This window comes from Spodoptera frugiperda, chromosome 31 (assembly GCF_023101765.2).
Source record: "Spodoptera frugiperda isolate SF20-4 chromosome 31, AGI-APGP_CSIRO_Sfru_2.0, whole genome shotgun sequence".
In the NCBI taxonomy this organism is placed as follows: domain Eukaryota; kingdom Metazoa; phylum Arthropoda; class Insecta; order Lepidoptera; family Noctuidae; genus Spodoptera; species Spodoptera frugiperda.
Window position 1 is genome coordinate 11786549 of NC_064242.1, and position 25318 is coordinate 11811866.

At 36.2% G+C, this 25318-nt stretch overlaps 1 protein-coding gene, 1 long non-coding RNA gene and 3 other non-coding genes across 5 annotated transcripts in view; all 5 read left to right on the forward strand.

The window, feature by feature from the left end:
* LOC118276463 (exostosin-2-like) overlaps positions 1-8967 on the forward strand; it is a 38745-nt gene extending 29778 nt beyond the window's left edge. Inside the window, exons 6-7 of the mRNA XM_050707429.1 lie at positions 6666-6824; positions 7708-8967. Of these exons, the coding sequence (XP_050563386.1) occupies positions 6666-6824; positions 7708-7929 (381 nt within the window). The 3' untranslated portion in view covers positions 7930-8967. The remainder of the gene's footprint in view (positions 1-6665; positions 6825-7707) is intronic.
* Positions 8968-17733: 8766 nt separating this feature from the next.
* Positions 17734-19656, forward strand: LOC126912925 (uncharacterized). Its single transcript, XR_007707519.1, has 2 exons — positions 17734-18117; positions 18541-19656. It is a non-coding gene; the product is annotated as an uncharacterized LOC126912925 (long non-coding RNA).
* Positions 19657-20444: 788 nt separating this feature from the next.
* On the forward strand, positions 20445-20528 carry Trnal-cag (transfer RNA leucine (anticodon CAG)). The gene has a single exon. It is a non-coding gene; the product is annotated as a tRNA-Leu (tRNA).
* A 1600-nt stretch (positions 20529-22128) lies between these two features.
* LOC126912963 (U4 spliceosomal RNA) lies at positions 22129-22270 on the forward strand. The gene has a single exon (XR_007707597.1). It is a non-coding gene; the product is annotated as a U4 spliceosomal RNA (small nuclear RNA).
* Positions 22271-25031: 2761 nt separating this feature from the next.
* Trnal-cag (transfer RNA leucine (anticodon CAG)) lies at positions 25032-25115 on the forward strand. The gene has a single exon. It is a non-coding gene; the product is annotated as a tRNA-Leu (tRNA).
* The last annotated feature ends 203 nt before the right edge of the window (positions 25116-25318 follow it).

Here is a 25318-nt window from a genome sequence, read left to right on the forward strand (position 1 = left end):
ATCAACACGAAATAAACAATTCTGTACATACATGAAACATTAAGCATTTTACATGAACCTTTATCGAAGTATTGACTGGAATGGCCTACAATAATATCGACACTAATGAATGGGCGCAATTTTAAACGATATCAACTCCACTTTATTTATGGGGTCACCTAATTACCGAAACTGAAGTTAATTAGCTCACATTGCGCTTAATTAAAAAAATAATGAGACTTTATCGGGTAGGTGATATTTTTGTGTAGGCTTTTTGTCGGTTCTGTGATGAGGAATGTGATTGTTGAATATGGGGATTTTGGTGCGAGTTTTTTTATGGCATAGAGTGAATCACCTGATGGTAAGCAATCGGCGCTGCCTCTCGACATTTATAAACCAGAGGAGCTACAAGTGCATTGCCGGCCTTTTGGTGATTGAGGTTTGGCATCCTTTATGTTTATGTATGACTGCACGGTTGGTGCGGTGGCTGGGCAACTGGCTGCCGCGCAAAGGGTAGCGGGTTCGATTCCCGCACGGAGCAACTCTTTGTGTGATCCACAAATTGTTGTTTCGGGTCTGGGTGTCATGTGCATGTGAACTTGTATGTTTGTAAACGCACCCACGACACAGGAGAAAATCCTACTGTGGGGCAACGTCTATTTATGAAAAAAAAAATGTCTTGGAACTCTTCTGGTACTGCGGGTGGGGTGTGAGTGGTGCCGTTTGCTCACCATGATTCGTCTTCTCGTTTACTGCCCTATACCGTAAAAACGGTTATCTATGTCTATAGGTGGGTAAATCCATGTGCAGCTAAGCTATTCTGTTATTCTCAATTCGAAACATTCAAAGTAAGCTTGATCGCCGTCCGTCATGTCATTAGTTATGAGAATAATCTCGACCAATGACGGACGAGAATGCGATCGAGCTCACTTTGAATGTTTCGAATTGACAATAAAATTACAGAACTGTTCTGTAATTTTATTGTTAGGACAGGAACCAGTATCGTGTAAAAATGTTCCGTATTGAGAGTTTATCGGTAGCAATCGCATGGGTTTATCAATCGTGGCCTGAATGTAGCCAGGCGATGTAATACTAACGTAAATACTAACACGCGAGTAATGCTGATACTGTTTACCTAGATTACACGACCTGCTTAGTATTTTCTCCGTCTGATTACTGTTAAGACTTTGTTTTGTCTGCATATACGAGTATTAAAATAGCCAAATAGTGAGAGTGTTTTAGTAGTTATTCTAAAAAAAGATTAATGGTACCTAATACTCTATTGACCTACTTATATAAAAAAGAAGCAACAAAAAAGAACTTTATTCTCGATACTCAATACCATGAATCGGACTAGATTTCCAAACATTGACTCAACAGCCAAGGTCCGAAGTCGTTAGCGATCGTTCAATTGTCTCAATCAGAGATGGATATAAATATTGATTTGAGCAATGAACAGTTGTTGTGGCCACTTAAAGGAGACCAACACGTGGCCTTAACAATAAAGGGTCAGTCAGTCAGTCAGTCAATATTGAACTTAATAAATAATTTACTCTTTCGTTGCTCGCAAACGCGGTGTCAGGGGGCTATACCCTTAGTACGAGTTTGCTTTACGTTGAACGAAAACGAAACGAGATCGCTTTCGTTCTGATTGGCGGGTTCACGCCGGCCAATCACGCTTACTATGAGTTTGCTTTACGTTTAAAGTATTCGAAACGAGAGCGTTTGAGTTAACTCGTAAGATACTGGGGATCCCAGTTCGGTAAAATATTTGACAGTTTGGAAGGGTTTGAATTGACACCATTTTTGCCAGTCAGGGTAACAACGGACTGACTAAAAGGGCATTCCTCATCATCATCACCAGCAGTCCAAGACAGTTCACAGTCTACTGCTGGACTACCAAGATTCCTCTATTCAAAGGATGTTTACAATAATGTCCACGCTAGGTAACCGATTTGATGATCGCAATTGAAAAGAGCATTGCCCAGTAAAACATGAACTTAAAAACCAATCAATAATCAATATTTGTTTGTAGAACGACAATAAGTAGTGAATAAGTACATACATACTTAATATGCGGTGACCGCGTTTCTTCGTACAAATATCAAATTAAATTACAGGTTCACGAAATTACAGACAGACCTATTAAATTTAAATAATGAAGTCAATTGGTAGGCTCATGTCAGTTTTGTCAGCATAATTTGATACAAACTTTAGACATGATTTTGCTTAGATTTTTTCAGTCAACATTACACGAAGACATTTGACGTATAAGAAATTATCTAGGTTCAACTATTTAGGCATGAATGCTTAATAAATCTAGACTTCAAGACTTATAAATAACATTGTAGTGTCTATTTGTAATATTGAAATAACCGCTTTTTACTACATGCATAATTATGAATGTACATACGATACATAAACCTAAATCTCATTTGTTATAATTTTTGTCTGTTTGTTTCGACAAATCTCTGAAATGGCTAGACCGATTTTGACGGAAGTATTTTGGTTTAGATGGATCTCTTTAAAAATACTTACATATTTTTCAGCAAAACAATGTTTATTTTATTCTTTACATCGTGAAAAATTTAGCTGACCATAGATTGTTTACCGACTTATTACGTTTGCAGACTAAATACATTTTGCTGACAATGTCAGCCTAACAAGCAACAATCTATTTTAATTGCTGACGTTTGTATCTCACTGTCTAAAATACAAATACAACCATTTATTTATGTGCCTTTTCATTATTCGTTTTATGCGTATTTTTTATTACTTCGTTAAAAATATACAATTCTACAAAATTTGGTGTTCGTAGCTTATGCTACGAGATATTATCTCGTTTCGAAAAATATTACTCATATTAACTAGATTCTGCGAGTGGCTTCGCCCGAGTTCCGCGAAAGCATCCTATACCAACTTTTATCAAAATCCGTTCAGTAGTTTCAGCGTGATTGACGGACAAACATCCAAACAAACAAACTTTCACATTTATAATATTAAGTGTGATATGTTCTGTATTTTAAACAATAACAACTACATTCTCATAGTATCATGATTATTGATCCAGCATCATTATTGTGGAAAACGTTTAAATCCGCAAATGTAAATACTTTTTCCAATTTTGTGAAACTAAGAACTACTAACCCATATGACTATTCTAACTGAAATAAGGTATTTAAACACCTTTAATCTCTTCAAATTATGAAAATATTGAAGTAACAATCAATATTCTAAGTCAAGCAATGGGTTTTGTTATTAGAGTCCTATGTAGAAAGAAGATGAGGCAATTTTCCCATGCAAATGTAACTTGAAGTTTGCCTTGACGGCGCGGCGCCGTAAACTAATGCTATAGCTATTTATTGATTTCGTTTTGTAGTCACGATTAGTGCGTTTAAAACAGATTCATTATGTACTTAAACCGTTCGTTCAACATTTAACGTCATACCTTTTATCCCCGAAGGGGTGGGCACAGGTGCACATTATTGGGACGTAATGCCACTGTTATTATAATGTACCTACACCCACTTTTCACCATTTGGAAGCCTATTGCCAATTGCCATATACCGGGCACATTTCCAGACTCCGTGTTACTACTGCGTAATTTTCTAAAAACCTCAAAAGCCCCAGTAATAGTTTGCCCGACTTGGGAACCGAACCCGAGATCACTCGCCCGGCAATGGCACTTGCGACCACTCAGCCAACGAGGCAGTACTTAAAATGTTATTCTGAATTAATGTAATATTGTTGCATAATTTGACTGTTAAAATCTAAACCAATTTCGACATAATTTTGTGTACCCGATGTCGTATGTGAGCATTCAAATAACGTCAAACGCAATAATTAAACATAGCACCTAAATACCATGTTTTAGTCAACATTGTTGATTGCAAAACATTACCATAATTAGTCTAATTACACAAGCGAAATGCATTATGCATAGTTGTTTGTATAATGACTATAACAACGTATTAATTTAAATCAAATAGCATCGAATTTTCTGGAATGGTTGTAGCGTGACCCAGTGGTTTGGCTGTTCAGCTATTTGACCTTCGTTACAAGATAGGTACCCCCTATGATGTGGGTACTGTGGACATGCAAAGGGTCACAGACATTCCTGTTTTGTTTTTTTTTTTAACATGGTTTTCTGTGAACATAGGTAGTTCAAGAATGTTGGCAAATATTTTTATCGTGCCCGTTACAATCTTCGCTTATTGTTGGCGAAACTTTTTGTGTATTCCGTATTAGATAAGAATTGCAAATGTTGTTTGGGGATTTGTGTTTAGAAGTGGGTTTTGACTGGGTCTTGTTGTGTTAAGTAAGTTTCGTATTTTCTAGAGTCGAAGTTCTTGTCTGTTTTCATTTTTTTATTTGTGATAGGCACAACTCTTTTTTATCATAAAGACTTGGAATTTTTAGCAGTCACATACCTAAATTAATTATTATGTTATCGGCTTACTCACGTAAATGTTTGACGAGGAACTCGACTAGTTTCAAGCCATGCTAGAGGCAGACATAATAATTAATTAAATATGTCTCACGAAAGTTATAATAAAATTGTAGTCAAATACCTAGTGCTCTTAGTAGAGATAGTAATTTAAATAGAACGATTAAAATACATGCCTATAGGCTGGTCGCTTACAATCATATGATCCTATCACTCCACAAAAAATAATCATATATCACCATTGAACTAAAAATCTGGAACAAGTCTGCAAGGAACATCTCGAATAAGGATATAAGGGTCAAGCTAAGATCCACTTGGATGCAACTATGCGACCTTCGCGTGATTATATCAACGAGCTGAAGCGGCCACAGGATGTACAGTCACAAGCAACTGTGAATTATGACTGCACAACTACACTTTTTTAAATCACATCCCACGCCTACTAAAGTCAAATAGTCTACTAAACTAAATTAAGAGTTGTTATTTCAATACGAGAAAAGTCATTAAGGTTGGTATTTGAGTTTCTAAGTAGTGTTTATTCAACTTGTAATAGACTGTTTGCTCCCAATTCTGGGAGTAGGTAGAATAAAAGTACTCGAAACCTAATTTCTAATTTATAATTATGAACCCTATGTACCTTTCTCGTGCAAATAAATTATTTTTGATATGTATCTTATAGTTAGGTAATCAGTACAGCCAATCACACGCTGTGTGGTTAGGTGGTTGTCCAATGAGTTTAACTTTGACTTAACTTGAAAGAGAAGTTTGTTCCGTCAAGTTTTCTTAGTTAATCAGTGTTTCTTCACACACAGTCAGTTCATCATACATTTTACATGGAATGGAGCTACAAACATTTCTATCAAAAAATCCCGTCTTAATTACGTTCAAAACGCTGTAACCGGCCATCTTAAATTAAGACATGTATGTACATGAATTAATGAGAGCCGACACGACGCTTGATGGTGATTTACGACGCGACAGTACCGTGCTAAGTAATTCAATGAGACAATTGACTAAATAGTTTGTTTCGCTGAGAGTTCATACCCAATTGTACGTGATTATTGTGAATATGAAATATTTATTTAACTAATTGTTGCAATACCAACTTTATTGTAGGAGTAATAATGCCTATTTTTGGTTTTAATGACTATGTGAGCATTAGGCAATAAAGTAATTGGCAAAACAGTCGGGTCGTTAATCTACATATGGTTTAGCTAATACAAACGTTTGATAACGTTTTTGGCAATGTCTGTCGGGAACACTTAAATACCTACGTTTATTAGAGATATTAGCTAATGATTGCGTGTCAAATTAGTTGACAGTTAATCAAATTAATTGACTCACTTAGAAGCAGTTTGCAATTAATCCAGTTGCCCGTTGAAATCACAGTTTTCTAGAACTAGAACGAGCAAAAAATACTTCTCTCTTTGAAACTTTGGTATAGGACTATTATTGAAAGAAAAAGACCCAACAGATTTTCCATTAATACTTTTGCCAAATCTGACTGACATAAATCTACTTGGTAAAAGGCCAAAAAGCAAGACTCTTAAGCTTACAAAATACCTGATGATTAACAGGAATTCCCACTGATGCAGTGAGACCAAAACGACAAATATAGAGGCTTACATGTTAGTTCTGCGAAATAAAAAGATGATTCGCAAATGTTTATAGCTGTAGATTGGATGACAGCCAGCGGTTTTTAGATGTTGACTCCGATTTTAGTTGTTTTGTCCTTGTATTGCTGTTCTGTTGTGATAACAGCTGTCTGAAAAAAGAGAAGGTATTTAAACAAGGCTTTGGGGTGATGTTTTTTATGGTATAAGCCAGTAAACGAGCAGACGGATAATCTGATCGTAAGCAATCGCCGTCGCCCACGGACACCCAAGGAGGAGATGCTTAGAGGAGTTACAAGTGCGTTGCCGGCCTTTTGGGGCTTAGAAATTTATGGGTTGTTGGGAAATCGGGAATTGTGAAGATTGGGAAGTGGGGTTATTGGGCTGGTCCGGCTGATATTAAATGTCTTATCGGTGAGATAAGTGGCGTCAAAATAAATGCAATTGATAAAAAATATACCTAAGTTTGGCTACGTGTTTGCCTAAAAAAACATGTCAAACGAACCGAGAGCTACTAAGTCTTTATCACACTTCCATTTAGAGCATTCTTTCGGTACAGTGCTGTGAAAATCCCCTTCAAAATGTATGAAAATGGTCTTAAAGATCGCTCTTCTTCCACGTTCCAGGTGTTAACAGGCGCAGCGTTCCACCACAAGATCTGGTCGTGGTACTACACGTACAAGATGCCGCCGGAGATCAGGAGCTGGGTGGACGACAACTTCAACTGCGAGGATATCGCCATGAACTTCCTCGTCGCTAATGTTACTAGGAAGGCGCCAATTAAGGTAATTGTCAATACAAAGACACGTCTTTTGTCCCCGAAGGGATAGGCAGAGATGCACATTGCGGCACGCCGTAATCTGTAATGTAATGCCGCTAATCAATGTACACCCACTTTTCACCATTTGTATTTTAAGTCCCAGGGTGAGTCTATTGCCATATACTGGGCACAATTCCAGAAATAAAAATTCGAAAAGCCGAAAAAAGTCCAGTAATATTTTGCTCGTCCTGGGAATCGAACACGTGTCCAGTAGTCGCACTTGCGACCACTCGACCAACGAGGCAGTCATATTAAAGTACATGACTAAAGCTATCACTTTATTGTACAGACAATTGTTTTTGATTCTGTAGCTATCCCAATGATAGGCAAAGACTTCGTTTTCGTTTCATATAGAGAAAGAATTAGCATTAGTAATCAAGCAAAACTTAATTTCTACTAAATTTACCTTGAAAAAGTCACCTCCACCTTGTTTGATTTCGTACTCGTATTTCGCTTGAAAAATGGGTGTTTTGACCTCTGGGTCACCGCGACGCGACATTTATGCTTTGTTGAACCTAAGCGTTGATAATATCGTCGAGTAGACGTATCTTTCAATCAGCTACAGCTGGCCTTTTTAAACTATGTATTATAATGTAAAAAAATAGTGTCTAAAGTTGACTGCACGGTTGGCGCTGGGCAACTGGCTGCCGTGCAACGTGTAGCGGGTTCGATTCCCGCACGGAGCAACTCTTTGTGTGATCCACAAATTGTTGTTTCGGGTCTGGGTGTCATGTGCATGTGAAATTGTATGTTTGTAAACGCACTCACGACAAAGGAGAAAATACTAATGTGGGGCAATTAAAAAAAAAGAGGTATAGAAACTAATCAAGATCTGAAACAAATTCCAGGTGACGCCACGTAAAAAGTTCAAGTGTCCAGAATGCACGAATACAGAGATGTTATCGGCCGACGCGAGGCACATGTCGCAGCGGTCGGCGTGCATCGCTCGCTTCGCAGAAATATACGGCCACATGGCCTTACAGCCCGTCGAGTTCAGAGCCGACCCGCTCCAGTACAGGGAGACTGGGTCGGGGATACCGCACGCGTACCCTGACATAGGCGCGTTGTAAGGTAAGGTTTTGGGGGCCCTCTTAACGAACTGTATTGAAATTAGGACGTTTTTGCAAGTCTTAATGAAGAACTGTATTCAAATTGGAAGTGGAAGGTTACCATTCAGTATGTTGTATTTATTATGATGATACGAACTAAGCTGGATGTGTTCAGGTTTTAGTACAATCAGCTTTTAAAGGTTTGGTGACTGTAGCAATGTACAGTCAACCGCATAAACTGTTCAATGTTTACAAAATTAACAAGGTAGTTGATTGTGAAATTAGAAGAGGGCCTCGAATGTTAGATTTAATGGAAAGTAGGTGGTACGGACAATAACAAATTGAATGAAGGCTGTAAGAGAAATAAAAAATGGGATTTCGTCCCCAATACCAGGGTATGTAGAGTTAAACTGCCATTATTTCATTAAATTCCCCGATACACCCCAACTTTGTACATCTACGGTGGAAAATCTATTATTTGTAATTTGTAAGTCAATAATATGCCAGCTATCAAATATCCCTATCAAAGTAGGTATAACAATTATACTGAACATTAAGTATATGGAACAAACATATTATGTAAAAAAACAAAAAAAAAATGATCAAAATGTTTTAATTTATGAACAAATATTATAATGCAATTAATTTTAAAATATTTTTAAGTACGTACCGAACAATTCATATGGACTTTTTACCGTAAATGTACAGTTCGCATGAAAAATATGTAGCCATGGTCGAAGGGACATCAGTATATTAATTTTTTAAGTATAAATTGTGCACCTTTCTGTACAATTTATACTTAAATATGAAAATAAACTGGTGTACTTAATATAGCGTTAGGCTGCATATTTTTCATTGTGAAAAAATCCCTTATCCTTATTTTAAGGACTTGCGTTGTGAGCTTACGAATGCCTTCGGATTATTTTGACGGTATACAATGTCAAATTATAGTGTTATGGATATAGTTTCCTGATCCGGAGCTGCGGACTACCTAGCGGGTTTACCGGGGCTTCGGGTCGAAAAGCAGGAGAAGGAACGGGGTGGTTTTTAGTCAGTAAGAGTCTGACAAGCCGAGGAAGATATTGGATGATTTTCCCCCCTCAAAAAAAAAAAAAAAAATGGATATAGTTTGTTGGTTGTTTATTTATTGTTTGTATTTAATGAGCTTCTGACTGGCATTTGTGTCTCTGAAAGATTTGTTTTATTGGCACTTTTCTGACTTTTTTTTAAATTTTTTTAAATATTTTTTTATATAAATAAATATTTTCTTTTTTCGATTTTAATATATCCTCTACAAATCTGTATAGTATGATTTTATAATTGTTTACTTCTTAGTTTATTCTTTTATTAGTATTGAAATTAAAATAAATCTTTGAGAGATGCAAATAGCCTGAGCTTTTACAAAACATGGTCCCCGACATACGCGTCTCAACTCAGACATATCCAAGTGCAGAGCATTAGCTAGTAATGTTTCAAATGATTTCAGACCTTGCGCCGATATTTATAGTGGTGACTTTACTTTAATAATACTGCCGGTATGCATTTAATTTGAACTTTAGTTAGTAGTAATTATGTTTAAAATAAAGTTTTAGTGAAATTCGCTCTCTATTTTTAAGGAATTTACGCCAAAATCTTTAAAAGATGCACTTAGTGCGTGTTTTATTAAGAATTGTTACATTGTAGTGCAATTACTGCATTTAGTTAATTAACATTATGCTATCGGAGTTGCCGTTAATTTTTTTTTTTATTAAAAAAAACTTTGCCCTACACTAGATTTTCTCATGTGTCGTGGTGCGTTTACGACATGACTGACACCCAGACCCGAAACAACAATTTTTGGATCACACAAAGAGTTGCTCCGTTCGGGAATCGAACCCGCTACATATGTGCCAGCCAGTTGCCCAGCCAACCGTGCAGTCTGTTAATTAAACAAACAATTACTTAATATTTTTTCTTTATAAAGTCGCATCCATGAATATCGGCGTTAAAGGTAACCTCATACTTGCCATTCCTTTGACCAGTATAAAATATAATAGTTTCGTCTACGACAATAAGTCTGTAAGTAGTTAGTAAAGGTACCCAATTGGTTTCGATGTCAATTCTTAACTATTTAATATTTGATGTATTTCATTCATTCCAGGTGTTTGCTAAAATTGGACGACATTTTTTGTTATTAAAATTTTTCTATGATGTACAGTCAGCCGTTTTATAAAGTGACCATTGAAAAAAAAGAACTTAATTTTTTTTAACAATCGAGTTGTTTATATTGATTGATTAAATAAATCGTTACTTTCCTACAATCTATGCATATCTCTTCCAATTTTGGCGAACAACTTGAACAGAAGTAAAAGATAAATAAGTGTTATGTATAAACAAACAATAATAGCACATGAGATTATTGTTCATTTATAAATATCACTCTAAATGTTTAGTGTAAAGCCATCTGTCCTTAGAAGAGTAATGAAATGATATTCTAAAGTGTTAGTGAAGGTATAACATAGTAACATATATAGACATATAGCGAAATAGTCCATCTTAACATATCGGTGCTTGCGCGATGAAGTAATTCTAATTCCTAATAATTTAAACTGTGTAGATAGTATGATAATTACGTAAGAATCGCACGATATATAAGTAGTGAGATATGAATAGATTTATTAGTGTATAATTTATGCGAAATCTATATATGTAATAGGTATATTATATGTATTTTTTATTATATTTTTTGTATTTGCCAACTTTTTTGATGAGGCGTAAATAGTGATGTTTTTAATATTATCGAAACGAAATTTCGTGAGTAATAATAATTACGTTTTAACAGTTTTACGTCTTATCGGAAAAGTTTCGGTGTATTGTGCGAAAATACGTTGGAAATTTAGAATTTTCAACATTAATTTATTAAGTAATATCATTGTACGTAGACAATTGACGCGTTTTTTGATGTCAGTAAGGAATTTTAATGTCTTAGATGTGATGACGGATTACCTATCTTTAATCCTTTTTCACTGTTTCTAGATAGAACTAAACTTAGAAGATTTTATGTTCTTCGATACAAAATCTGGGTTTTACTCAAAAAAGGAAATCTGAATCTGCTATAATATTCTAAAACAGACCTTATTAACGTATCCGTAGAGCATATAGTGACAAAATCTTTACACAGCACCTATTTTATTTATCTACCAACAGAATTTCTATCAATTTTTCAATTCTATATAACATTAACATTTTTGTATTGAAAACAAAGTTTTCACAAAACCCAGCAACAAGTACATACCTAATTAAAATGAATTGATTTTCTATTCTTAATCAATTATTTCTAATTGTAATTTTTAATTCATATATTTATTTTATCTGTTATCACATAATCATTTTTAGAACACATTTTATTAGTTGGTAACACTTTATAATTATTTTTATAAGTGGTAACATTAATCTATAGTGACATTTCGTGACGTAACGATCAATGTTGGAAGTAAAACAAAATAATTTCGAACAGACTGAAAATGCAAGCTGCTAATTATTGTAGCATTAAATAAATACATTTTAGGGAGTTTTTTTTTTTCTTTTAAATGTTAGCCAAAGACCTAAACGACTAGTCGCAGAGATGTATTTATTATTTTCGCATTTAATTAATTAAGTGGATACTCTATGTCGTGTTGTGTTGTTACCAAACTGTCAAGTGTCAGACTGATGTAATGTTTTATGTAGAAGTTATGCTAGATGCTAGGTAGAGAGTGAGTAGGAGTGTTGAGACGGTGGTACGAAGACATAGTGATGAAAAGCTGAAAGTTTTGGCTAATATTGGCCAGCTATTTCAATCAGCAGCTAGTAAACTACTAATGTTACGTAAAAAAAAGGACAATATTTGCCAATATTAAACTCTTGATATATGAGACACAATAAAAATACATTGTGTCTCGCGTAGATCTACGCTTCAGGGGTCCTATACCAGGAGTTAAGTTTTTCATCACTATGTTTGCTTACTAGGGTCTCAAACAAATGTAGAATGTTTAGATTGGCCTACAAGAGTGACAAATTAAGATGAAACGGTAATATTATTTTAAATGAACAAAGTCAATTACCTATTTGATTATTTATTAAATTATTTGCTATCTTATAATTAGTTAGAGTTGTCGGATTCACAGTTTAAAATGCAAATTAGTCTCTGATTGGTCCCTCTGTGTTGGTAGTATCTAAAACTCCGGTGGTGACATCTACTGTGCGCAAAAATGACAACTCGAACTAAACTAACAAATAGGTTATTGATATTTTTTTGGAACTCGGTTGTTATTGTATTATTATTATTTTTCTAACGATATTATTGTTTTGGAAAAATACAGTAATCATTGTTTTAATTTGTCTCACAGGTCCTAAGTACAGTCGTGTGTAAAATCCATTGTAATTTATGTAAATTATTTATGTTTAGGTAATGGGGTTTAGAGGTTTTATAGAGAATCAATTATGAGATGAGTAAATATTATTTAGCACTAGTTTAAAAATTTAACTGATCCCACGTGTCTAAAATTGCGAAAAAATACATTATTTTTCTTTACCAACAACCAAATATGAACTCTAATGCGATTTGCAAAGAATTGTATTCCAATGATAAGTACTTCATTTTTAGAAAGGAAACCGTTTATTGAATATTAAACCATATGTATAAGGATAATAAAGCAGTTTTTCATACCCATGGAATATGATAGTTGGAGACACGGTGTGTCAGTGTTCAAATAAATAATATCTATTCATCTCAAATTATTTGTTAAGTAAATGTACATATTATAATTGTTGTGTTTCTAACGTATTTGTAATTAATTTATAAACCTGTGGGACTCTGTGTTATTGGAACTGAAACAGCTATTATCGTAATTCGCTTCAGTTGTTCAGACGTTACAGCTTAATCCGATATGTCTAATTTCTTCCATAGGATTATCAACTTTAATGCAAAAATATAAAGTTGAAAGTCGATCTTGTAACAATGACTATCCTGAGTCAGGATAGTCATTGTACAAGATCAGGATTCCTGAGACGCAGCTTATTTAACACTTCGAGGATGCTCGACCAATTTCAAGCAAAACCGGGGCTCATAATAAGCTGTGTGCGTAACAACTTCGAAATTAGTCGAGCATACTTAAATATCTCAAGAAGAAATTAGATAAATCGTTGACAGGTTGTATCGACGTCTGTACTTGTAGATTTTAAGCAATAGTTGTTTGGTTTGTATAGAAAGAGAAAGAGATTAGCAATTGTAAATATGGTGTCTCGTCTCCGATGCATGATACATGCAATCAAATAGAATATGTGTAAAAAGTATGAATGTGCTAAATAAATATAAGGGTTCTTACGTTTTTACTGAATGCAAACGTTTTCAATATGAATTCAGCTTTACAATAATGTTAGAACCAGTTGTGGAAGACTGTTAAACAATAATTATTTTCTAAATGATTTTACCCCCATTTTTAATGTTTTGTCAACAGCAAATCAAGCTACTCACTCTATCATGTCTGTCTTTTTTACATTTTCAACGTTTGTAAAACCAAAACTGTTTTGTTAGGTGTGAAGTTGTACAAATTCTGGAATTACCGACCCTCCTCCTATGGAGAAAAAATAATGGAGAATATTATAACTTTCGTGAGACACACTAGTACTAGTAGTCAGTACCAGCGCCACAGTCGCCGCGTCGTTGTCGCGGAATGCTGCACATGAATACGAGTCTCTAGCATGTCTTAAAACTAGTCAAGATCCTCGTTAAATAATTACGTGACTAAGCCGAAAAATATAACTGTAATTAATAATGGAGAAGTTAAAAATGTCTGCAATATTTACTATAGCAGTAGCCTATCACACCTTATAATCACTTCGACAATTATAAACTGTTTAAAAGTATTGTAGCTTGATTTGATGTGGTCAATATCTTCCAATTTTTAAATGAATTCCGTTAACCCCAAGTTCGTGTACTCCAATGGTTTGATTGTCCATCGTATTATAATTATAAATATTTGTTGATATTTTCTACTACCCGTGTAGATAAATGTTCCATAATATAAGTACTTAATAGATTAATTCGTTGCGATTATGTACAGCATGTAAATAGTACACATATACTGTGAATAAAAGGAGACATATCAATTTGTAATGTATGTTTTATTTTTATTTGTTTAAGGGTTATTTTCCTTTGGCACCCCTGGAATTAAAGTTACTATTGTGGCATTGTATTTACTTGGTACTTTCAAAATTGTTATGTTATTAAATCCCTTTGGATGACGCCTTTTGGCTTACCGGTCAGACGCACGCAAGTGCTACAGGCGAGTAAAATATTGGGTTTTTTTTTAAGATCGGGTAAAGTAATATTGAAGTTTTTATAGTTTTTAGATGATTGGATACGGTAAGTCTTGAGCTGTGGATTGCCTAGTGGGTTACCGGTCTGCGGTTCGAAAAGCAGGAGTAGGAACGGTATGGTTTTTAGTCAGTTAGAGTCTGACACTCTCGCCTAGCCCATGGCAGGAGAAGTCATTTGATAATTTTCACCTCTCGAAAAAGGATATGGTAAGACACTTAAAAGGACTTGAGAAAATGGAGTAAAGATGAGATGGTGATGAAAAGATAACGATGATAGGTACACTACATCAGTATATATGTAGGTACACAATGCCTGCAGTACATATACGTATTCGAGTAATAAAAAACAAAATAGCATAATTTATCAGAGCACAAATCACTGATCTCCATTACAAAAAGTAAATCATGTAGAATCAATTTTTATTTTGCAAAAGCGAGCTATTCGAGCAATATATAACTTGCCCCGTCGCGAATCTTTGAGAGAACTATTTAAAACTATAAACATTCTTACAGTGCCTTCTCAATTCATTTACGAAAATATTATGTACGTGAGAAAAAATCAACAATTGTTTGAAAAAAGAAGCGACAGACACAATTTTAATACGAGAGGTAAAAATAAGTTAGCTATACCGCAATTCCGATTGTCCAAAGTGCAGAAATCCTTCATGGGATTTTGTGTTAAGTGTTACAATAAACTACCAACCACCATACTGAATCTGAACGAGAAAAAATTTAAATCTTGTATAAAGCGTGAACTGTGTAAACAGGCATATTATAAACTGTCAGATTATATTGAAGATAAAAATGTGTGGCAGCATGTTGGTCCGGCTCCACTGGACACTCGCTCACACTAGACAATGCTCTAATACGATCACTAGTTACACGTTAAATTAAAGTACTAATTTATTCCAATGTAGTCTAGGGATCCTGTGGCATCAAGCAGTCATTTATTTATTTTTTTGAAAAATTAAATTAAAGATTATTTTTTATTTGTAGGTATAGAAGCATTATTTCAAAATTGTAAGTGTACATATGTGGGCACTATGTTTGAAACAACCCGCTTTTTTAATTTATATTCTTTACAAATTGGTTTTATTGTCCAATAGTTTTGACGTCGTATTGTCGTTACATTGTTCCTACATATATATACAATAGGTAAATGATCAAATAATGTATCAGAAATATTGTAAAAAACATTTTTTGAAAAGAGTAACGATGGAGTTTCTTGCTCGTTCTTCTCCATTCGAAGCAACATTTTGGAACGAGCGCCTAGCTTCACTGACAGACAGACTGACGGACAATTCAATTTGACGTTTCAAAAGTGCCTAATTTAGGATTAATTGAAATAAATGCTTTGACTTTGACTTTGACTTTGACTTTAACATGTCTCCTTGGGACCTAGTTCACGCAGCCACATACGCACAATGTGCAACAAAAAAGTATTCTTAGACAAAAACTACTCAACTAACATAAACTAAAGAGCAGCGAGCCAGCTAATATTTCTTCTACCTCAATAATTTAAATTAGGCTCCAATTTTCCTTTAAAAAACAAAATAAAACATAAATTCTGCGGAGTGCGTGCGACAACATATATTATTTAGGGTTCCTTTGATATTTTTTTTAAATGTCCGCTTGTGTAACACATTGCTCTTGTTATTCAGGAAGGTTTGGCTGTCGGGACAAATTTGTTTGTACCTTGTACCTTGTTACCTATTGAGATAGAATATCCTCCTCGTCGAAGACTAAAACTGTATTTTAGGATTCCCAGACGGGAATTACGTGTCATTTTCCTATACCTATTGCATATTTGGCCAAAACCATTTATAAAATGCCTGTACCTACACATTAAAAATAGATATTACAGAACCAAAAACACCATAACGACGACCTACTTAGTTGGTAGCTATAATATTAGGTGCATAGTAACTATTCACGGTTTTTTCGCTTTTGCTCCTGGTAATTGGTCGCGTTGATTTTTGATAGGCTACAGCTTTCCTCAATAAATAGACTATCCACTAAAATGAAAATGTTCAAATTCGAACCAGTAGTTCCGGAGATTAGCGCGTACAAACAATCAAGCTTTGTAATATTATGTAATAGATGACAGCATATAATGTAGATGCTGATAAACCAAACCAAATTAGTTATATGTAATCTTTTTAAATCTCAAATCTCGACGGAACCCATACAAATAAAAAGTGTATAATACCCAGCGGGTAGGTAGAGTCGACAGAAGAATGGAATCCGATGAACACGGGAGTTAGCGTCGAGGCGCGCGAGGCATGCCGTGGAATACTTACAGGCATCGCCGTAATTTTATGTGCAAGAACTGTTCAAGTGTTTAATGCTATTGTTGTGAACATGACTAGGATAGGGAACACTGCATGAGCTGGATTCTTCAGTGTTAGTCTATGTGTGGTGGTCAGTGAGACCAATGATAGTGATCGTTTTGCTAAGTTTCGTCCTCTAGGTACGTAAGTAGGTGTTAATTTATTAGTATTACGGGAATTCTATGGGCTTTTATGTACCTAAGAATTGGAGAAGCGTTTACGGCTGCCGTTATAAACTTTTTGAGCATTATGACAGTACACTTATAGAAAAAGTATAAAATCCGAAGTAAATCTGAGAAGAGTCCAAATGTCCTGACTGACTAAATTGCGTCTATTTGTTAAATAATAAAGAATTACCTAATACTCCCATGCAAATACCTTCCTTACAATATTTTTGTTATGTACGTGTATTGTTGTTTATATCTGAGGGTTTTTTCCTCATCTTATTATAAAAATTCCATATAGGGGTTCAGTATCGAATCTGCGGTTTCTGGGTATGTAACTCAGCCTAGCCTATGTTTAGCTAATTAGGTAAACATGGTTTACCCAATTCGCAAATTCGCTAACGATTTAACCTGAAACGTATCAAACACATGGTGTTTCGAAAACAAAGTTAATGTAATAAATCGAACAAATCTGCAGTTAACATTGGCGGAGTGCGAAACAAACGTATTCTATTAGGCGGAACCGATGCGATCTCCGCGAACAAAGCTCCCCGTCCACCATATATCCGTGCTAGTTTACTTACGACTCCGCTAAACGCATTGTCAGCCACCTCGATATATTTAAAGTGTTGCCCGCAAATCGATGCGCGCCTTTGTACCACCGACAACTCGCGCATTGTACGCACCGACCTGGAGGTGTTAATGTCAGACCCCACAAATATGTAGCAAGTGAAAAACAAAGCAAAACGCGTACACGCCACCGAGCCCGGCCCGGGATTTATTTCACGCGTTACACCAACGAAACAATTTTAATTAGTATGGCTCCGGTTTAATGAATAGAGACATAAAGTGCGTCGCCGGATTCCGAGAGTTTCGATACCCCATTGGAGCGTTCCTCAATAATTGGCTACTAGATGACGATATTCTTGCGATGTTCGGCATTCGTTCTGTTAGACATTGTTTCGATAAAGGGCCAACTTGTGGCGAGTTATGGGGACCACGTACGGGGAAGCGGCGGCTGTGTGCTGCGCCCGTAATAAGGTTCCTACCATAAAGTTGCATCCTAATGAGGTTCTTAATTTAACACTAGCGGTAATAGACAACTTATTAACATTTTTATACTGATCACCATGGATAAAAGAAAGAGACTGGATTGGCCTTGTGGGCGGGCCACGCGCGCCGAGGGTGCGAACGAACGTGCATACCGCTGTCATAACGCTCGAATGTTCATACTTACCGGCTAGCAATCGCTGTCATGTTTTGACAGCGTACGTATCTCCGCAAAAATATTATATTATGCCGTCTTGCGCTATTATAACGTGTCGGAAAAGAAGCCAGGTGTGTAGCATAGCACGAGAAGGAATTTCTTTTCAGCGGTAAGTCCAAAAACATAAAAATACGTGTGATATTTGTAATTATAACATTAGTATTATGAAATTTATAGACATAAACGATATAATCGCAAGCAGACTAATAGTAATACATTGCTTGCGATAGATGAGTACAATCTTACACTACGTGAGCAATCGCGCAATGTATGACGTCCATTGCGAGAGTCCCGAGTACCGAAACAAAAGCTCATTTCCACAAAATCTATGACATCGATAGTGTTGGGCAAATTTGTAATCAATGTCGATTGTTACTATGATACAGTCTATTATAATCAATAGCACACTTTATAATTTAAATAATAAGTATTATTTATTACGACTAATTAGTAATATAGATTTTGAGTGAGTTTTATGTTTTTATTTTTTTATAGAATGTGACATATGATTTATTTTAATATTATGTTTTAGGTTTCCAACAGATCCAGGTGTAACAAAATTGTGGATTGACACAACTGGTAGAATTAATTTTTTTTTTTTCAAGTTCCACCACACAGATTAGAAACTGCGTATATTTTTATCTCCACCATATTTATACAGACATTGGTCTTAAAAACTAAGCTTATATAATAATTAATAGTATAATAAATTATGTAGCAAGTTACACGACCAGGTTTAAAACAATTGAAATGACAAGTGGTGGGATTCAGGAACCCAAACTAGGAAAACCTGTACTATGGGCTCCTGGATTCCTACTAAATGTAGCATATTTCGTTCGCAACATTTCGATGTTGATAATTACATAATAACAAAGTCAGGGAAAAGAAACTTAAAATTAGGCGTTTATCCGCACAATATCGCAATGTGTAATTCAGTAAGTAAACTGATTTTATTTTAGAAAATTTTAAATTAGTCTCTTTAAACCAGTTTTTTTGTCTAAAAATGGCGATATTTAAAATATCATCTTTCGTAAATTTAAAAAATGAAATAATATAACCATGTTATTTCAATGTATTCTGTACTTTATACAGATTATTGTAAATGTGAGAGCCCTGTAATTAGCTAAATTAGACTAGTAGAATGCATTTGTGTCAGCTTAGAGTTGTCATGCTCACTCAAAGGTCTCACTGGCGGTACCACGGGCATTGGATCGTTCGATTCCCTGCAACATGGTTGAGTTGGACGGTGCTGGTGTACGTGCCATGTTGGTGAACGAGCGCTGTCAACTGGGACTGGTCAGCTCCAGACTGTATTAATTTTGTTGTTCTTAAGGTTTTTTTTCTATCGCTTTGACTGAATATTAGTTTTACATTGTTCTCACATAGTTCAAGCAATCGATGCAAAGAAAAGCAATGTTATCAAGAATTGTATTGTGAATCTAATTGAAAAAGATCGAACGAACAGATCTTCGATCTTCTCCATAGGAATCTACACTTTGGAACGAGCAAATAGCTTCACTAGAGGGCTGACCGACAGACAGACGTTATTAATATTATTATATTTGCTTTGACGTTAAAAAGTGCCTATGATTTATTTATTTTTTACTGTTTTTAACTTATTGAGTAATAAAATTGGTTTTAAAATTCAGTTATGTATTTTTTATTTATTTTACTTTTATTACTTGGTTTCTATTTCGCATGAATACAATTCCACAATATTCAACAATACTTGTAAAACAAAAACAAGATTACTTAAATTTTATCGATATCAACAATCGACCTTTGTCTCGCCCTAGCATACATGAGTTTTTATGCGTGTTAGAGTGTACGTCAAATGCAGTCATTGCGTTTGTGTGACAACCAATAGCAAATTCGAGATTTAAATGTGTGTTATTTATTTGTGGGGGTAATCCGCTCAGACATTGGTCTCTTGCTTGTAGTGAAATTAAAGGGTGGGAGAAACGGCGACACGCGTTCTGATACAAATCAGGAACTATTTCATTTCTACTCTCTTTATATGTTCTGTGCTGATCACCGTGTAGTAAATCGTGGAGATGGATGATAATCGCTGTTGGACGCAATGTAAGTAATTTCTCTAGAAGAAAAACTGATACTGTCTACCTAGGTTGGTGCTTAAATATGTACCTAGACTCCGTGTAGATAAAATATAAGTTCCTGAATGCTCCGCCCCATAAAACAGGGACGTGGAAGTACATTGACATAGAATTAAAAGAGACAATTAAAAGACAACACCCCTCCATCCATGTTGTCGAAATATAACCTACCGACAGACATTTCAATGAGTGATATCATCGCTTCTAATAAAATCTCAATACAATGCAGTACCTAATAAGATAACCATAGGTAGTACATAAATACATATCAATTTACTTATTATTCTTCATCAGAGATTTAGTTTAATCATAGAGTTTATATGTCAGGATGGCCGAGCGGTCTAAGGCGCTGCGTTCAGGTCGCAGTCCACTTCTGTGGGCGTGGGTTCGAATCCCACTTCTGACAATAACTTTTTGCTATAAAAAAGTGGCACTATTTAATACTGTTACACGAGCAGAAATATTAATATATTCGAAATCTAGTCACGCAAATAAACGCAAAGGGTGCTTCGACCTTCAAAACCATATAATTTACAACGTGTAAATAAAACATTTAACGAGTTTGTTAAACTCGAATTTGTCAAGCCGTCGTTCCAAGATCTCTATCTACAATGAAACCAATGGAGTCATAATACGATATTATAATATAATATTAATAATATAAGCATTAATTAGCTGCTTAAGGCGGTGTATACATATGCAGTACATAGCACGAACAATAACAATAGGTATTAGCATGTACTGACGCAAAGATTAGCATTATGTATGTATGTACATGCGACACCATAAGTCTACTGACACTGCGAATCAAGCGCAGGTCATCGACACACACATCTGTGACAGCAACCCTGTGTAGGGTGGACGTGATATGTGGAAAATTTTGGATATTTTTATTCATGAATGTTAAAAATGTAGAAATGTTTAGTATTTAATTATTATGTTATCGGCTTACTCACGTATTGTTTTGACGAGGAACTCGACTAGTTTCAAGCCATGCTAGAAACTAGTCGAGTTCCTAGATAATAGCTAGAACATAGTTCCCATGATTGCTTATTATATTACCTACCTATCTATTCATTCATAGACAAGATTAGTATTGGATGGGAATAATAATTGTTTGTTTGGTTGCAGTCGTGAACCCGCGATTACTGTGCATGTACGAGATGTATTTTTTATCCTTATTTCTGGTATTATTATACCGAAACTAAGACACTTGACTGCACAGTTGACGCCGTGGCTGGGCAACTGTCTGCCATGCAACGGGTAATGTGTTGATTCCCGCATGGAGCAACTCTTTGTGTGATCCGCAATTTGTTGCTTCGGGTCTGGGTATCATGTGAATGTTTTACAGTCAAAAAGTAACATTTGAAGAGGTGGAACTGATGAAGAAGACCAGAAATGGCCAATGGAACTTCATACTCACATAGAAATCACAATAAAGTTAATTAAGTGACTGTGACAATACAAATAAATAAAGTAGTTATTGAGATAGAGAATTTTAACCGACTTTTTTAGTTGCGATACTGAGCATCGCAACTAAAAAGTGAGAAATAAAATACTTTTTACAAAAAAATAAACCGACTTCACTAAAAAAGTTAAAAATAACTTTAATTTCGGAAGTCGGTGTAACAAACAAATAATACCGAGAAACATCAGAGTTATTTTTAACTTTTTAGTAAAGTCGGTTTATTACAAAGTGCTTATAGGTATTATAGTAACAACACGACAGTCCCCACGTCGTTGTCGCTCGTCGTTGGAACGCTCGAACTAGTCGAGTTCCTCGTCAAATAAAATACGTAAATACGCCGAAAAACATAATAACTCATTGTCACAAAGCTTTTTAAAAACAGCGAAAAAATATAAGTTCCTTTCTTTTAAGTATACTAGCTATTCGATTTTAGCAGTGAAGTTAATTTAAAAGATGTTATTAGTTATATAACCACTTTTAGTGAAGCATAATTTTATTCAATAAATATTACGTATACGTAGTCGGGCCACTACCATTCCTTTTTGCGCAGAGGCATTATTGTAACCAATGATGTTAATCCGAGGTGCGATTATTGCTAGTTGAAAACTTTACCAATACTATCATCCCTTTTTTTTGTGGGGGGAAAATCATCCAATGGCTTCTCCCACCTTGGGCGAGGCGAGAGGGAGTGTCAGACTCTTACTGACTAAAAATCACCCCGTTCCTACTCCTGCTTTTCGAGCCGGAGCTCCGGTAAACCCGCTAGGTAGTCCGCAGCTCTGGATCAGGCATCAGCCCTACTGGGCCCCATCTGTGGTGGTCTGATGGCTCTTTGAGGCGCGCGCGGAACGCTACGCGCCGTACGCCCGGGTCTGGTTCTGTTCGGGCGGTGAGCTACCCTTGCTCACCGCCCGCAGGCCCGCACTTACGGTGGCTGGAGATCGTCCCGCGATCCCCGACGCCCGGAGTGTCTCTCGCGACGGCTGGGGCGTGAGGAGGTTTGTTCTCTCACGCGCCCCGCCTTCTCCTTAGCTAGCATGACTGCTTCGCAGAAAGAGGAGACGGCATCCCAGTCCCTCTCGCTCCGCACCATGGCCTGAACCAGTGCCGGGCGCGAGAGGTCGCCGTCGCCGACCACATCCCTGAGGACTTGGCGGTGCTCAGCCCACGCAGGGCACACCGCCACCGTATGTTCCACCGTGTCCTCCGGGAGGTCCTCGCAGTGATGACACCCGGGATACTATCATCCCTACAAAGTGAACTTCCCTTAGGTGCGAACGAAAAGGTTCGAATCCACGTTCCTAATCCGTGCAGCCAGGGAATGGAACAATCTGCCAGCTTCTATTTTTCCTGAGAAATACAACCTGGGTCTTTAGGTCTTACCGGTCAGAGTGAATAGGTTTCCTTTACTTTACTTTCTAAGTCTGTGTGCTCCATCTTCAGCCACATCTTCGCTTCGTTCTGGGTGGGTCTTCGTAGCTTCGTAGTACTTTACTTTAGGGAGCTTCGTAGAACTTTTCTGCACCACCCTGTGATTGGCTCCTCCGTCCGCGCGCATGTCGGTCTTCGCGTGGAAGTTTTATTTCTCCATTTTGAGTAACTCTGAATGACATCTTATAAATATCTATTGGACCCAAATACGGCTAGGCCCATTATAATAAAGGAGACCCCTTTATTGAGCTACTGCTGTTGAGCTCGCGATAAAACTGAAAAATAAAGATTTTTTTCTACGTATTTTTTTAGGATAAAAAGTATCCTATTTATAATTATACCAAGTTTCATCGAAATCGAACCGTTAGTTTTCACGTGATGCCTGAACATGAACACAGACAGACAAAAAACATTTTAATCACATATTTGGGTTTGGTATCGATCCAGTAACACCCCCTGCTATTTATTCTTTCAATATTTTCAATGTACAGAATTTACCCTTCTACAGATTTATTATATTAATATGAATGAATGAATAAGATTGTTATGAACGTAAAAGTAGACAAATAGCTTAGCAGTTCGGAACTTTCTAATTATATTAAATATATTCGGGAGTTATACGTGTTGTTGTAAGTTAACTATAAGAGATAGACATTTGCTGTCGTGGAATATTTTTTAAACAATTTTAAGGAGAACATTTCCGTCATACATTATTTCTATGTAGCTTTAACCATTAAGGCTGCACATGCGACGAAAGCTTAAAAAATTGAGTAAGTTCTCCTGTTTTCCCAACATTTCCCTTCACTGCTCTGCTCCTATTGATCATAGCGTGATGAAAAGCCTATATACTATAACCTGCCCAGGAGTATGAAGAACAATTGTGCCAAGTTTCGTTGAAATCTGTCGAGTGGTTTTTGTTTCTATAAAGAACATACAGACAGACAGACAGACAGACAGACAGACAGACAGACAGACAGACAGACAGACAGACAGACAGACAGACAGACAGACAGACAGACAGACAGACAGACAGACAGACAGACAGACAGACAGACAGACAGACAGACAGACAGACAGACAGACAGACAGACAGACAGACAGACAGACAGACAGACAGACAGACAGACAGACAGACAGACAGACAGACGACAGACAGACAGACAGACAGACAGACAGACAGACAGACAGACAGACAGACAGACAGACAGACAGACAGACAGACAGACAGACAGACAGACAGACAGACAGACAGACAGACAGACAGACAGACAGACAGACAGACAGACAGACAGACAGACAGACAGACAGACAGACAGACAGACAGACAGACAGACAGACAGACAGACAGACAGACAGACAGACAGACAGACAGACAGACAGACAGACAGACAGACAGACAGACAGACAGACAGACAGACAGACAGACAGACAGACAGACAGACAAAAAATTTTCTGATTGCATTTTTGGCGTCAGTATCGATCACTTATCACCTGATAGTTATTTTGGAAATATATTTCATGTACAGAATTGACCTCTCTACAGATTTATTATAAGTATAGATATAGATGTGTTACATAAACAATTCTACTTACCTGTTACCATATTAAGTATTAACCAAAGAATAATCAAATTGTGGTCATTTTTACCTTATTAAGTTAATAAATAAATAAATAAATACGTTTGTTTAGTTTTCCTTATTTGAATGATTGTTCTAAAATTTAGGTTTAAAGAAGGGCCATATTAAAAGTACCCTTACCGATGAGCATGCATGAAAAGACTGACGACTGTTGATGAAGTGAATGAGGTAGGTATGTAAGATTCGTAGCAATAGTCTCTGTCTACTCCCATGGGAGATAGGCGTGAGGTTATGTATGTATTTAGGTTTAATGATTAGTCAAATATGACAAATAACCGCGGAAACCCAATCCAACGATTTAAATTACTTTAAAAATAAACTAGAGGCATTGACTTGCCAAAATGGATTGATAATTTTACTACATCATCTTCATGTCAGGATGGCCGAGCGGTCTAAGGCGCTGCGTTCAGGTCGCAGTCCACTTCTGTGGGCGTGGGTTCGAATCCCACTTCTGACAAATCTTTTTCTATGATTTTTTTAGGTTGAACACGTGCTAGGTTCACATTTTTTTTTAATTTTATGATATAATGGAATACCAGAAGATGCCAATAAAAAAGAAGAATTAAATAAATGATATTTAACTACTTATTTTTGGGGCTATAATCTATCATCCAGTGACTTCTCCCGCCTTGGGTGAGGCGAGACAATTTACATATCGAA